At 43.2% G+C, this 15,225-nt stretch overlaps 1 protein-coding gene across 11 annotated transcripts in view; it reads left to right on the forward strand.

The window, feature by feature from the left end:
- Nucleotides 1-15,225, forward strand: part of LOC110498046 (probable palmitoyltransferase ZDHHC14) — an 89,226-nt gene that overhangs the window by 53,677 nt on the left and 20,324 nt on the right. For 10 of the 11 annotated variants that reach the window (XM_036954983.1, XM_036954978.1, XM_036954979.1 and 7 more), the window contains 3 exons: nt 8,165-8,320; nt 13,130-13,267; nt 14,497-14,545. In XM_036954983.1, the coding sequence (XP_036810878.1) occupies nt 8,165-8,320; nt 13,130-13,267; nt 14,497-14,545 (343 nt within the window). The remainder of the gene's footprint in view (nt 1-8,164; nt 8,321-13,129; nt 13,268-14,496; nt 14,546-15,225) is intronic. The other variant, XM_036954984.1, reaches the window with a different exon arrangement.

The following is a 15,225-nucleotide window of genomic DNA, read 5'->3' on the forward strand; positions in this document are numbered from 1 at the left end:
TCTCTATGTGCTAACATCAAACAGTATGTCCATGATGTCCTTGGAAGGAGAAGTTTGACTGTTTAGATAGGAAGTAATGTTCTGTTCTGGTTTCACAAAGCATCTCTGGGATGTAATGAAATCCCATGCACAATTTCAATGGACCTACAGGTCTATTCTTCCAGTGTTAATGTGGTCTTTAACACAATTCCACCATTTGTCTCACATCAGAAAGCGGCGGCCAACTGCACTGATCTGTCTAACTCGCAAACAGTCATGAGATGGCTAAAAAGAAGTTGGGCAACAATATGCTTTCTTAACATTCAAAACTGTTACCAAGGTGACATAGACCACTGAGAACCCCCTTTCATCCTCCAGTCAGAGTTAATCTTACCAAAAACCATAAACCTTTTGCTTATATTGAGATTTTTTTTAATGGGCAAGTCTTCACTGCCTAATTCTACATCTAGCTAAGGTGTTTTGTGGTGGTAGAATCGGTATTTATTCAATTCAAAATGTGCACGTAAATGTCTGCATGCTGGCTGAACCAGTCTCAAATCCATCCATATGAAATGAAAGGCAGGAATGGTAACATTGTCAGTTCACACATGGCTTACAGAATACTCCCTCTAGCTAGCTAGCTATATTAGTGAAGTTCTAGCTTATGCACAAATTAGTTTTAATGAAATCTGTCAGTCAGATACATGCTGATTTCTGAGAACCGTCTCATAACTTTGGTGCCGTACAACTTCATCAACAACCTGGCAAACTAGCTACCATATGGCCATTCACACAAGCTTGCAATAGGGTGTTGGTTGGAGCAAGTTTGCTCAAGTGATCCAGCATGGTTTGCCATAGCAGCCAATGCGTCATAGCTACCGAGAGTGGAGTGATTTTCAGAAGTGTTAGGAGAATACGCAATTATTATTATTAATTTTTTTAGATGAGTTCCACGTCTTACAAGACAGACTGGTCTCTGCAATTTGGGATCCTTGGGAGTAGAGGTCGAACAAATTATTTTTCAACGCCAATACCGATTATTGGAGGACCAAAAAAAGCCGATACCGATTAATCGGCCAATTTAAATAAAAAAAAATAATACTTTTTTTTTTTTTAAATTAAAAAGTTAAATTTAAAAAAAGTTTTACTTTTTCCAACCTACGAATAAATTAAATGTATGTGAACCCCAAGGCTAATGACTTCTCCAAAAGCGAGTCAGGAGTCGACTAACCTGGAGTTGAATCAATAAGATGAGATTGGAGATTTTGGTTAGAGCTACCCTGCCCCATTTAAAATAAACTCACAAAATTTGAGTTTGCTATTTACAAGAAGCATTGCCTGATGTGAACCATGCCTCGAACAAAAGATCTCAGAATACCTAAGATGAATAATTGTTTCCTTGCATGAAGCTGGAAAGGGTTACAAAAGTATCTCTAAAAGTCAGTCCACGGTAAGACAAATTGTCAATAAATGGAGAAATTTCAGCACTGTTGCTACTCTCCCTAGGAGTGGCCGTCCTGCAAAGATGACTGCAAGAGCACAGTGCAGAATGCTCAATGATGTTAAGAAGAATCCTAGTGTGTCAGCTAAAGATTTACAGAAATCTCTGGAACATGCTAACATCTCTGTTGAAGGGTCTACAATACGTAAAGCACTAAACAAGAATGGTGTTCATGGGAGGACACCACGGAAGAAGCCACTGCTGTCCCCAAAAAAACATTGCTGCACGTCTGAAGTTCGCAAAAGAGCACCTGGATGTTCCACAGCGATACTGGCAAAATATTCTGTGGACAGATGAAACTAAAGTTGTGTTTGGAAGGAACACACAACACTATGTATGGAGAAAAAAAGGCACTGCACACCAACATCAAAACCTCATCCCAACTGTAATGTATGGTGGAGGGAGCATCATGGTTTGGGGCTGTTTTGCTGCCTCAGGACCTGGAGAGCTTGCTGTCATCGACGGAAAAAGGAATTCCCAAGTTTATCAAGACATTTTGCAGGCAAATGTAAGACTATATGTCCAATTGAACCTCAACAGAAGTTAGGTTATGCAACAGGACAACAACCCAAAAGACAGAAGTAAATCAACAACAGAATGGCAGAAGAAAATACACCTTCTGGAGTGGCCCAGTCAGTCCTGTCCTCAACCCGATTTGAGATGCTGTGGCATGACCTCGAGAGTGGTTCACACCAGACATCCCAAGAATATTGTGGAACTGAAACAGTCTTTTAAAGAGGAATGGACCAAAATTCCTCCTGACCATTGTGCAGGTTTGATCCGCAACCACAGAAAACGTTTGGTTGAGGTTATTGCTGCCAAAGGAGGGTCAACTTCTTATTAAATCCAAGGGTTTACATACTTATTCCAACCTGCACTGTGAATGTTTACACGATATGTTCAATAAAGACATGAACAATTATAATTGTGTGTGTTATTAGTTTAAGCAGACTGTTTGTCTATTGTTGTGACTTAGGTGATGATACAATTATGACCAATTTATGCAGAAATCCAGGTTATTCTAAAGGTTCACATAATTTCCCTAACCTCTGTTTAAGGATTTATTTAATCTGACAGACTTGGATAGGTCTCCACCAATATACTTTCTCCAATCCTGTAACTTGATATCAGTTAGGCTGCAGGCCTATAATGTTGAGAAAGGGAAGGAGTAGGAATATACGCCTAAAAGTTATGTCCTCTGTTGGAAGAGAAGCGAGGTGTTCTTCTGGCTAAAGCCTAGATTGATGGTCTCTGTGGGCTAGACACTCCCTTTCCCTTAACCTTCGTCACATCCTTAAACCTGATGCTCTTCTCTTGGAACAAATAGATCCCAGTTCTTCAGAAATGAACTGAAACGGCCCTTTTTCATTGGTAAAACTAAGCAAAACAGGGTTGAATGGAATCTCAGGATGTTTTCATCATAGTCAGCCAGGAGCAGAAAGCTCTCTGAACCCTTTAGGGCACGCTGTCATCTTAGGTCTGAGTAATGATTTTAAAACAGTCCAGAAACAAAGCCTTTGGCACAAAAATAACTCAGCCCTACTTTACAGAGCTGTATTTCCACTTCAGTAAAGTTCATCTTGTTTAATTGTATTCCTTTTCACCTTGTAATCCCGTCATGTGGGGGGGAAAAAAAGCACATCTTATCCTTTTAATTTTACAATGGCGGTTGGCTATTACAGTGGTTGACACGCACGCGCACACACGGCATTCTGTGGCCCAGAGGTACGAGAGGAAGTAGCAAGGGTGTGTGCCTGCGGCAATAGGAAGTGTGTTTGTGATGTCATAGTGCATGCTCAGTGTTATCATTAGGAAACCTGCTCTTTGTTACCCACTGAAGAGGAAAGTTTCCTTCAACTAACAGTTTAAATAACTGCCAAAGCCTCGATATCCAGGACAGGAGTTATGTTATGCAACCAGAAAACATACCACACACACATTTTAATAAAACCCACCTTACATAATATTTTTCTCTCTTTTGATTGCCTATTTCTGCATTTTAATGTTCAGCCAGCAAAGGCTTCCTCTGGAAGATGGTTTCCTGTCTCTCTGGTCTTTCTCATTTTTTTTGTTGGCCTGTCTTGAGGATTATGATCGATAAAAGAGCTCAGATGAGGCCTTTTGGATGGGGCCTCGTGGCCCATGAATAGAGATGCTGCTGCTGGGATAGTAATTGCAGCCAGTTGAATTTACCAAATGGTACCAGACAAAGAGAGAACGGAAGCCATAAGTTGTCGAGCAATTAGTGGCCTGGGTAGGCCTCTGCTGTTACCGACGGCCCCTGTCTACTGTATGCCTCTGCGTACTGGGGACACACACTCACAGACCACTGTACAGTACGCCTGTATCTGAGAGGCAGAGTGAGTACTTACTCAGGGATAGTGTGTCTGGATGTGCTCTCCTAGTCTCCCTGTGGGACTCATTACCTCTCATCATGCAGACGTACAGGAACCAACAGCATCTGCCTGGGAAGTCCTGTACAGAGAATGGATGCTCCTCAATAGTCATAAATTACAGGGCTTCTTCTCCTTGTCCCCTTTCCCATATCTGCAGTGATATAAATGGTGCATTCATGCAGAGTCTCCTTTAAAGTAGTCTCTATTGTGAGGATTTAAGTCGATGCCAACTGCTAAGGGCACACAACTCCAAACTAACACACTCATCAAGACTGACAGTCTTATGGGGGCGAGACAGTTGCCATGGTGACAGTGAAGCCTGAGTGGTGTGGTGTCCTGTAGCCCCCTGAAGAGAGAACAGTCTGACCTGTGTGTGGCTGACACACAGTCTGAAAGATGGAGGATGGCTTGTCAAGATAAGATGGGGCCTGGAATGTTTTGCTGGTTATTCATATTTTGCTCCCCAGGGGTGTGAAAGTAATGCGGGAAAATCGAGATCACAAATATCACCTATTATTATCCCATTACTTGTGATGTCGACTTGACTTTCAGAAATCAGAAGTAAGCACTCGTCTGTACAGACTACCCTTCTCTTTGTTCATAGTTAAGTCCAGCGTCTCTCTCGAGTATTGGCTCAGCCAATGTCTCAGGTCATGGTCTTATTAAATCTGCGGTCAGTGTTTTTTTGTTGTCTGTGAGTGAAGTTCCATCTGCTAATGCCCTGTTCTCATCCTCTCCCCATCCTCTCCCCATCCCTGCAGGATAGCAATGACATTTTCTTTCTACCCTGTCGAGATGGGGCTGGCTGGATGCTTTGGCCTTCAGTCTCTGCTCTGCCTCTGTGTGCTGGTTAAGCTGTACCACTGCCCTCCCTAATCAACCCCTTTATCACTACTCTCTTCGTTCCAACTCCATCTTCTCTGTCTCAGACAGAAAAACTACTGTTAGGCCTAGATCCATTCTGTGAAATATGGAATGTTCTGGCTAGGATCACACCGTTAAACAAACCCACCAGTCAGCAGAAAAAGCTTTCCTCTTAGAGGTGTCTGAAGTGTTGAACATAAACTCATAGTTGTGACTGAGAGTGGAGAAGGAGCATATCATTGGGTGATTTAGAGGCTTGTTTTCACAGAAGTTGAGAGAAATTAGTTGTGATTCTTTCCTTTATGAAGGTGGTTCAACTTGTTTAGCCTACCTGCTGTCAGCAGATCTGGCTGTATGTGATGCCTGAGGATACAGGTTCCCTGGGCCTGTATCCACAAAGCATTTCAGAGTAGGAGTGCGGATCTAGGATCTGTCCATAATCATATTTATTATGACCTATGTAAAAGACAAAACTGATCATAGATCAGCACTCCTACTCTGAGACACTTAGTGGATACGGGCCCTGGTCATGATCTTTAACCTCACTAGCTATTGAGATCCATCTATTTAGACCCTTCAGTATTTGCCTGGGTGTGTTTGTGTGTTTTTAGATGTGATCTTTTAGATGAGAGAAGCAGGTGAATGTTTATTTCACAGTCAATAGTACAATATAAAAGGATTAGGCTACACTCAATGTTATTCCTCCTTGTTTGTCTGTTAATCTTTCAGCTTACAGTACGTTTTGATACAGTTGTAGCCAGACAGTGTTTTACAGTTGATGCTGGTGGTTAGGCTTGGGAATTGCCAGGGACCTCATGATATGATATTATCGCGACACTTACGTGCCGAAACGATATGTATTGTGATTCTCACAATTCTATATGTATTTCGATTCGATACTGCGATTTTTATTGCAATTTGAAGTTCCAAACCAGGGTTCTTTTCTGGCTCAAAAGGGGGCTTGGGTGGTGGGCGTGGTAATAATTGTGGTCGGCCATCGGTTTTAAAGCTAATTTCCTTCAATTGCACACATTTTGCCATGCAGCTGAGAGAAAATGTTGCCGTTTCAACGTGAAAAAGTGCTTAGGCAGACTGCCCAAGGATTGAGAAAATGAGTTTTGATCAGGGAAATAAAAACGCTGAAAACATATTGGTTCACTATTTCAAAAGAAGATGGAGAACAAGCTATAGGATGAAAATACTGGAATTTTGGCGCAGGTACAGCTGACTCGCGCTAGCTAACGCTATCTACAGTAGCAAAAATATATATATGTACTTGGAGTCAAATATCGCTATAATATTGCGATATTTAACTGTATAGATTTTTCCCCCATCACTGCTGGTGGTCTAGCTGAGTGAAATGAGTGACTTATGTTTGTAAGAAGAAGCAGCAGCAGTAGTCTAGGCTCCATGCCCGTCAGTCCATGAACATTTTAATTCGCTGTTCATCACAGACAGGGGCTTGAAGTGCACATCATGGAGAGCTAGGGAGCTGTAAAATTTATGTGAGGCTAGATGTGATTTTTATACAGTCATTATGCTGTGACGCTTCTCATTTTAGAGGCAGCTTGATGTCCTTGATTGGCATTTATGGACATGTTTCCATAGACGTCAACACAATAAAAATAAACGATGATGAGGGGTCCCTCTATTGAGCCCAGTACATTATACAGTCTGAATAGCATGCAGTTCAGTTCAGCAACATCACCTGACCTTTCTACTCTCTGTTGGAAGCTCTGACGGATGTAGAGTTGTTAATTCTCCTCCCACTCATTCACTTACCTCCTGGTTGACTCTCCCTCATTATGTATGCAGGAGGAGAGGATGGAGGGAGTGCATTGATCACTCTGAACATGGGCTGAAAAGAGGGCTCCTGTTGAGTTGTGCACACACACCACTCCAGCTTGGCCACTGTGTTTTAGAGGCACGCAATGATCCACCCACACACACTCTTTCCCACACACTCTACCACACGAGAGTGGGCTTCAGAAACGAGCTTGGCAGTTATACCTTGTGTGCTTTTCCTATGTTCATACAGGGCGTTCACTCACGACTCTAGAATGTAGAGAAAACGGGGCAATTCAAGAGGGTGCTACGAAATGAATGTCAAAACATTTTCTTTGCCCCATGTCATTATATATCACATACAATGAATCATTACATTGTTCTCTACAGTACTATAACCTTAATATAGTGGTTGTGTTGATGAAATGACAACGTTAATTTGCTGTGACCATTGCTAGTTTAGGCCACTCCTCTCTTGGTTGTATTTCTTCCATATTTGGCTTTGGAATGTGGTACAGTACAAGCTTTACGCATGTTGTGGATATCAAATAGATTTTTGATTGATCTGTCATTTTCATCTCCAGATCCTTGGCTTTCATTGGCTATATTGGCGATCAATCCACGTTGAGGGGCTGTTTTCTATGGCGATTTAAAGGGAAAGACTCAAAATACACAATGAAAAATAGAAAGAGATTGTCTTCTCGGAGGGTGGATATTGACATTTGTAAATAAATATATATAAATTGTTTAATTCTGCAGATTTCCTAATAGTAAAAGCCCATGTTTTCACTCAGAAACCTGCAGCCACAAGTTATCTTGTCAGTTGCCATTTGAAGTAAGCGCCGTTCTGTCACAGAGCAGCGCCACGGTGAACCATATAGTGTAGCTGCATGGGGTTTGGATTATTGTTTTCCTGACGCAACTCTCTATTGAATGAACATATTTCTCTAAATTTGAATGACATCATCATTTTATGGGTGATAACCCTACATCATATTTTTTACGTAATCATCCACACAGTCATTTCTCTTCTTGTGGTCATCCTCCCTGCTGCCAAGCCATTTTACTACATTTACCACTGTGAGGGTTTTTAGTAAAGCATTTCATTCTGTTGAGAAAATAACCTGTTTGACTTGCCAAGTTGTGTTTCCTCCAGCTGAGACATTTATTGTGAGCTGAGTGCAGAGTGAAGGGCATGTTGTTCTGAGCAGGTCAGAATAGATCAGTCACCGTGTGACGTCAGGACAGCAGGTGCTGAACAGTTCTCTGGCTGATTCTCTTTCTGCATTCAGAGCCAGATATAAATTTACTAATGAACCAACATTTTTAAAAGGCTTTTCACTCTACTGTTCACATGACCAATACACTACTAACAAATAGGTCTAGTTATTGTGACCGTTCCATTTTTACTTCACTTTGGTTCCTGTAGAGGCTTGTATGGACAGAGACCCTGTTCTGCTCTGCAGTGCCAGCTTTGTGCAGGATTGTAGTACCCTCCTCCCATACACAACGTGTTGGAACTAGCCAACTCTTCAATAGCATGACAATGAATGAGGCTAGGATTGAAGTGTATTGTTTGCCAAAAGTAGCAGACTGCAATTTAATTTCCCAGTGATTTAAGTCTGATTCTCCCTGACAGATGTAGCCAACGGCTCCAGTTCGGGGTACCGGCCGCCCCCCAGGACGAAAGAGGTGGTCATCAATGGGCAGACGGTCAAGCTCAAATACTGCTTTACCTGTAAGATCTTCAGACCACCACGTGCCTCTCACTGCAGCCTTTGTGACAACTGTGTCGGTGAGTCACTGTGTGGGCCACACATGCTGGGAGGGTGGGTGGACTGAAGGTGAAGTGTGTGTGTGCAAATGTGTGTGTGTGTGCAAAGTGTGTGTGCAAATGTGTTTGCCTATGTGTGCAGATATTTTTCTATGTCTCAATTTGTGTTTGTTTTCTGCATGTTTGTGCTCTGTATATACATGTAGCTAAAAGCTATGTCATATCACGTCACAGGGAGTAACATTCCTCCTTAGGAATGTTAAGACTATCGACTTCTATGGTGTTCGACAGATGAAGCATTGGTCTTCGAGCCTTCTCTCCAGGCCCACCTGAGACTCAGTGATCACTGCTCAGCCTCCACAGAGCCACAGCCTCCCTCTTGTGGTGTTCTCCTGTTTTTTTCCCAGAGACCCCATTTGGCTAGGGATTTATGGGCTCATTAACACTGAGCAGAGAAAGATGGATGACACAACTGTCATTATGAAATCTGTAGCCCCCCTTGTTTCATAACTCACTCTGAATCACCCCACCTCCCCCAGGCCTGTTCTGTTGTGGGGAGATTGGGGCTTTTACAACACTCAGAGGGACATTGTTTTCACTGAACAACTTTCTCCCATCCTCCTCCATCTCCCTTTCTCCACCCATATCTTTTTGTAGTGGAAAAGCAGGCCACTACCTGAAGCAGTAGAGGAAGAAGCAGGAGGATTTGCTTCTCTCTTCCACACAAGCAGTGAGCATGCTCTCTCTAGGCTTCTCACTGACTGGCTTGTCTGAGATTCTGTGACTAACCTAGGGCTTTTCTCAACCTCTTCAAAACGAATCAAATAAAATGGTATTGGTCACGTACATATACTTAGCAAATGTACTTAGCAAATGTTATCGCGGGTGTTGCGAAATGCTTATGTTCCTAGTTCTAGTCTGGAATATACACTACCGTTCAAAATATTTGTCCATGAAAATAACATCAAATTGATCAGAAATGTAGTGTAGACATTGTTAATGTTGTAAATGACTATTGTAGCTGGAAACGGCTGATTTTTAATGGAATATCTACATTTATCAGCAACCATCACTACTGTGTTCCAATGGCACGTTACGTTAGCTAATCCAAGTTGATCATTTTCAAAGGCTAAAAACCCTTTTGCAATTATATTAGCACAGCCTAAAACTGTTGTCCTGATTTAAAGAATCAATAAAACTGGCCTTCTTTAGACTAGTTGAGTATCTGGAGCATCAGCATTTGTGGGTTCAATTACAGGTTCAAAATGGCCAGAAACAAAGTACTTTCTTCTGAAACTTGTCAGTCTATTTTTGTTCTGAGAAATGAAGGCTATTCCATGTGAGAAATTGCCAAGAAACTGAAGATCTTGTACAACGCTGTGTACTAATCCCTTCACAGAACAGGGCAAACCGGCTCTAACCAGAATAGAAAGAGGAGTGGAAGGCCCAGGTGCACAACTGAGTAAGAGGACACGTACATTAGTGTCTAGTTTGAGAAACAGAATCCGCACAAGTCCTCAACTGGCAGCTTAATTAAATAGTACCCGCAGAACACCAGTCTCAATGTCAACAGTGAAGAGGTGACTTCGGGATGCTGGCCTTCTAGGCAGAGTTCATCTGTCCAGTGTCTGTGTTATTTTACCCATCTTAATATTTTATTTTTATTGGCCAGTCTGAGATATGGCTTTTTTTTGCAACTGCCTATAAGGCCAGCATCCCGAAGTCGCCTCTTCACTGTTGACGTTGATACTGGTGTTTTGCAGGTACTATTTAATGAAGCTGTTGACGTTGTGGGAAAGGTTATTTTCTTGGTACCACTCCATCGCCACGCAGTCATGGGTGAACAGGGAGTACTGGATGGGGCTGAGCACGCACCCTTGAGGGGCACCTGTGTTGAAGATCAGTGTAGCGGAGGTGGAGTTGCCTACCTTCACTACATGGGGACAGCCCGTCAGGAAGTCCAGGACCCAGTTGTACAGGGCAGGGTTCAGATCCAGGGCCCTGAGCCTAGTGTTGAGCTTAGAGGGCATTATGGTGTTGAAGGCTGAGCTATAGTCAATGAATAGCATTCTTGCATACACTACCGGTCAAAAGTTTTAGAACACCTACTCATTCAAGTGTTTTTCTTTATTTTTACTATTTTCTACATTGTAGAATAATAGTGAAGACATCAAACCAAAGAAATCACATAGTAACCAAAAAAGTGTTAAACAAATCAAAATATATTGAGAGATTCGTCAAATAGCCACCCTTTGCCTTGATGACAGCTTTGCACACTCTTGGCATCCTCTCAACCAGCTTCACCTTGTGGACATTTTGAAGAAAGTAAGGTCCAACAGACTGGGATAGCGAGATTGAATATGACTGTAAACACTACAGCCAGCTGGTCTGCACATGCTCTGAGGACGTGGCTAGGGATGCTGTCTGGGCCAGCAACCTTGCGAGGTTTAACACACTTAAATGTCTTTCTGACGTCAGTCATGGAGAACCGGAGCTAATTACAATAATGATTGATTGGATTTCCTTACCACGGGAACGTCCTGTTTATGTTTCTGCTTATAGGAAGGGATGAGCAGAATGGAGGCGTGATCTGATTTGCCGAAGGGAGGACGGGGTTGGCCTTGTAGTCCCAGAAGGGGGAGTAGCAATGGTCAAGAGTCCTTGAACATGTAGCTTAGGCAATGTGTTGATAAAACTTTGGTTGTTTTTCCCTCAGATTTGCATTAATAAAGTCCTCAACTAGATTAAATGCAGCCTCGGGATATGCAGTTTCCAGTTTGGACAAAATCCAGTGTGGTTTCTTTAGAGCCGTCGTGGTGTCTGCTTGAGGGGGAATATGCACGACCGTGACAATGACCGAAGAGTATTTTCTCGGGAGGTAATGCATTCCAAATCGGGAGAGCAAAAGGATTTGAGTTCTTGTTCTTACCACAATCACACAATGAGTTGTTAATCATGAAACGTGGGAGGAGGGTAACATACACCTTTGTTGCTCCTTGTTTCAGCAAGGTGCCTTCGGTTGCCTAGGTAACACACCTCCCTGCAACAGCACATGTAGTTAGGAGCAGAGAAGAGCTGAGGAGAGGAACATTTGCAAGTTTTTTTGCTGTTCAAACGATTACAATGGTGAAAAATAACCATCATCCAAAATTCCAGAACGGTGAGCCCTGCTCATCACATTCTCTGTTTACTTTTCTCTTCCTTAAGCTCCTCTCCCAGCTCCCTCACAGCATGCACATTCCTGATTATCTTTACATAGCTCGTAGCATTGACATTTAAATGGCAAATATCCAAAAGCTGTGTATTTAGATAGTGTTCCAAATATAGATTGTTTACACAAAATGTCTAAGCTCAGCGTAGAAATGCACCTTTTATTCTATTGTATTCATGTATGCCCAGGCATATTTTGGAGGCACGTTGCCAGAACTGAATCCTGACAGTGGTTCTCTGAGACTGGATTCTGGCTTTGTGAGATTAATAACACACACACACGGACGTGCGTACAAACACACACAAACCGCGTCATCACCAGACTTTGTCTTTTATTTCTATTGAAAGAGTGGTGTTGGAAGCAATCTGCCTGGTAACAGTACTGAGTGGTGTTTGAAGCAATCTGCCTGGTAACAGTACTGAGTGGTGTTTGAAGCAATCTGCCTGGTAACAGTGTACTGAGTGGTGTCTGAAGCAATCTGCCTGGTAACAATACTGAGTGGTGTCTGAAGCAATCTGCCTGGTAACAGTACTGAGTGGTGTCTGAAGCAATCTACATGGTAACAGTACTGAGTGGTGTCTGAAGCAATCTACATGGTAACAGTACTGAGTGGTGTCTGAAGCAATCTGCCTGGTAACAATACTGAGTGGTGTCTGAAGCAATCTGCCTGGTAACAGTACTGAGTGGTGTCTGAAGCAATCTGCCTGGTAACAGTACTGAGTGGTGTCTGAAGCAATCTACATGGTAACAGTACTGAGTGGTGTCTGAAGCAATCTGCCTGGTAACAGTACTGAGTGGTGTCTGAAGCAATCTACATGGTAACAGTACTGGCACACTGGATTCTACTATAATGGTCCTTTGCCTCCTGTCAGCTTCAAGTCCTCACACAGTCAGACAAGTCCCTAATGGAGGTCTCTCAGGATGTTATTATCCATGTGCCCACAGTACCACTCATTCACAGACCCACTTAACTCTGCAGCAGATTTGGGCTGTGGATACACAGCCTCCCTCCTCTCTGTGTAATAGCTCCTGTTTGAAATGGCAGCAGCAGTCTGAAACAGTAGCTAATCATGCCAGGGCTCAAAGGGAAGGCTCACTTCCTGTAATTTGGATGTAATGTGGGATGTGGATAATTTCCATTATAATCACAGTTCACATTCTGCCAGGGAGGTTTAGGTAGGAGTGTGGTTAAGGTGCCAAGAAGGCCCACTGCGGTGTGTGTGTGTGTGTGTGTGTGCACCCCAGGGACAGGCACTTTAACTGTAAATAGCAACATTTAATTTGCCATCAAGGTGGAAATGGTGAACTGTATGTGGGTTACATACTGTGGGTCTGTGGTGCTTTGAATATACTGCTGTTTTTCAGAGGCATACCTCTACCTACCTTTTGTACCTGGCTGTAGCCAGCTTCCTCTCGCTGGCAGGTAGGCAGTGTCTCAAAGCTCTAGTACACTTAATATAAATATTCCATCTACACCTTATTCTCTGTCTCTGTGTCTCTTTCTGTCTTTCGCTCTCTCTGCACCCTCCCCCTTTCTCGCTGTGTATCTCTCTCCCAAGCATCATTGCACTTGCTTAATGTGTCTTTAATGTGAGTTTCTCTCTTCTCTTTCTCTGCAGAGCGCTTTGACCACCACTGTCCCTGGGTGGGGAACTGTGTTGGGAAGAGGAACTATCGTTTCTTCTACATGTTCATCCTCTCCCTCTCCTTCCTCACAATCTTCATCTTCGCCTTTGTCATCACACATGTCATCTTACGTAAGTAATTGACAAAGATTGTACACACACACACACACACACACACACACACACACACACGTCTTCCTCCTGGTTCTGGTTGTGTCAGAGCAGTGAACCAGCAGGCTGTAAGTGGGCAGGCGTTGTGAAGCCCAGCAGTATTCTGGCTCCTTACCATCCCTCCCAGAGTGAGCAAATAGTAGAGTCTGTGTGTGGGTGAGGGTGAGGGCGAGTGGGTGAGGGCGAGTGGGTGAGGATGACGGCTGAGAAAACAACTGGAGAAAATAATGGAAGTCACAAATTAACCAACAGAGAATTCTCTCTTCAGTTGATCTTTCTTTTGTATCCTTCTCTTGATTTTGACTGTGGGCAAAATAGAAATGCTAGTCTCCTTCTGAAGAGAAGTCTGCTCTGTTTACAAAGTGTTATATTGCCCACGTCACTATAACAAGGTTACCAAGCCCCTCTCCTGTACAGCCCATATAATTATAGTAGTCCTCTCAGAGTAGCTGCGGAGGGCACCTAGCTAGAAACACCTGCCACTGTTATGGATGAGACCAGCAGCACAGAGATCAATATGTCTCTGGTGACCGAATTAGGCTAGATGGCCGTATTTGATTGTGCTCCTTCTCCTCCCCTCTCTATCCTGTATCCCAGATGGCAGTTAAAATGTAATGGCAATTAAAGTGGGTGTGCTCTGTCTTGCTCAGCCTCAGCATAAACTTGCTGACTGAATTTTTAAGTTTTAAATGTTTAACTAAGTGTTTATGGCGCATTATAACCAATCCGCCCTGCATCATTATGTGTACACACAGCACAGGGAGCGCTGTACGCCACTTTATACTCTGAAGGCTTATCACTATCTGTATCTTGTGTGCCAGTACAGACGGGTTGTCTTCTGCTGATCTCATAATCCTAGCCTATTAGTCAAAACGCTTCACTGTAGACTAATGATATTGTCTCTTTTTGAGAGGGGCTCTCACTCCCTAACATAGTGTCAGATATATTGTAGGTGCCATGGTATGTTGACCTTCTAACTGGTGTTGTTATATGTTGTCAGCTTTGAGAGGGTATTGTGCTCTATCCCCTAGTAGCCTACAGTACATCGGGCTTCGCTCCATTCAAAGCCGAGCTCTGCAGCTGACCTTTCACCTTACTCAGTCTAAAGTAGTTTTTTTCTGATTTGATTTAGGAGGTTTTAGATTGTTTAGAATGTTTACCCGTTATTAAACTCTCGTCTCTCACTGCAGGATCCCATCGACAAGGGTTCCTCAACGCACTCAAAGACACTCCTGCTAGATATCCTTTCTCACAATGGTGTTGTGTATGTTTTCTCTCTCCTCTTCTGCCTTCTCCTGCCAGTCCCTGCCTCTTGCTGTGCATGACTGCTGTCCCAACTGGTGCCTCTGTGGTTCCCTCCCTCCCATCTAAATTGTCTCGATCTCACTCCCTCTCCATCCTCCCTCCCTCCATCTCTGTGTTGCGTTCCAAACAGCAGGATTTGTCTTGTGTCTTCCGAGAGGTTGACAGCCGCCTGGGGTGGAGAGGATGACCCTGTGGCCACTACTGTTCAAAATACTACTAGAAGCTAGCTGCTAGCCATCCCATAGTCTCTGCACAACTGCAGAGGAACAGTAGTTTTGCTTTGATTTTAGGGCCAGGCATTTTTTTCTGCCCAGATCAAATAGTTATTACAATATATATTTGTTTTATTTATTGGAATGCTTTTCAGTTTTAAGCCAAACAAAAATGCAAATCCTCAGCATGGAACTGTTCTATGATTTCCCTGTGTACTAGTGTCACTTCTCTGTGCCTCTCACCTCCCAGACAACTGTAGACTGTATTCTCCATTTCAGCGGCCCGGCCCCCAGGTAATCTATAATCTGCCAGCCGGGCTGCTTGATGTGTGAGTGTGTCTGTCTGTCGGGCTTCATTTGTCTGTAGGCATGCTGCTGCTCTCTCCTCTCTCAGGGAGATAA

Source organism: Oncorhynchus mykiss, chromosome 19 (assembly GCF_013265735.2).
Source record: "Oncorhynchus mykiss isolate Arlee chromosome 19, USDA_OmykA_1.1, whole genome shotgun sequence".
Lineage (NCBI taxonomy): Eukaryota > Metazoa > Chordata > Actinopteri > Salmoniformes > Salmonidae > Oncorhynchus > Oncorhynchus mykiss.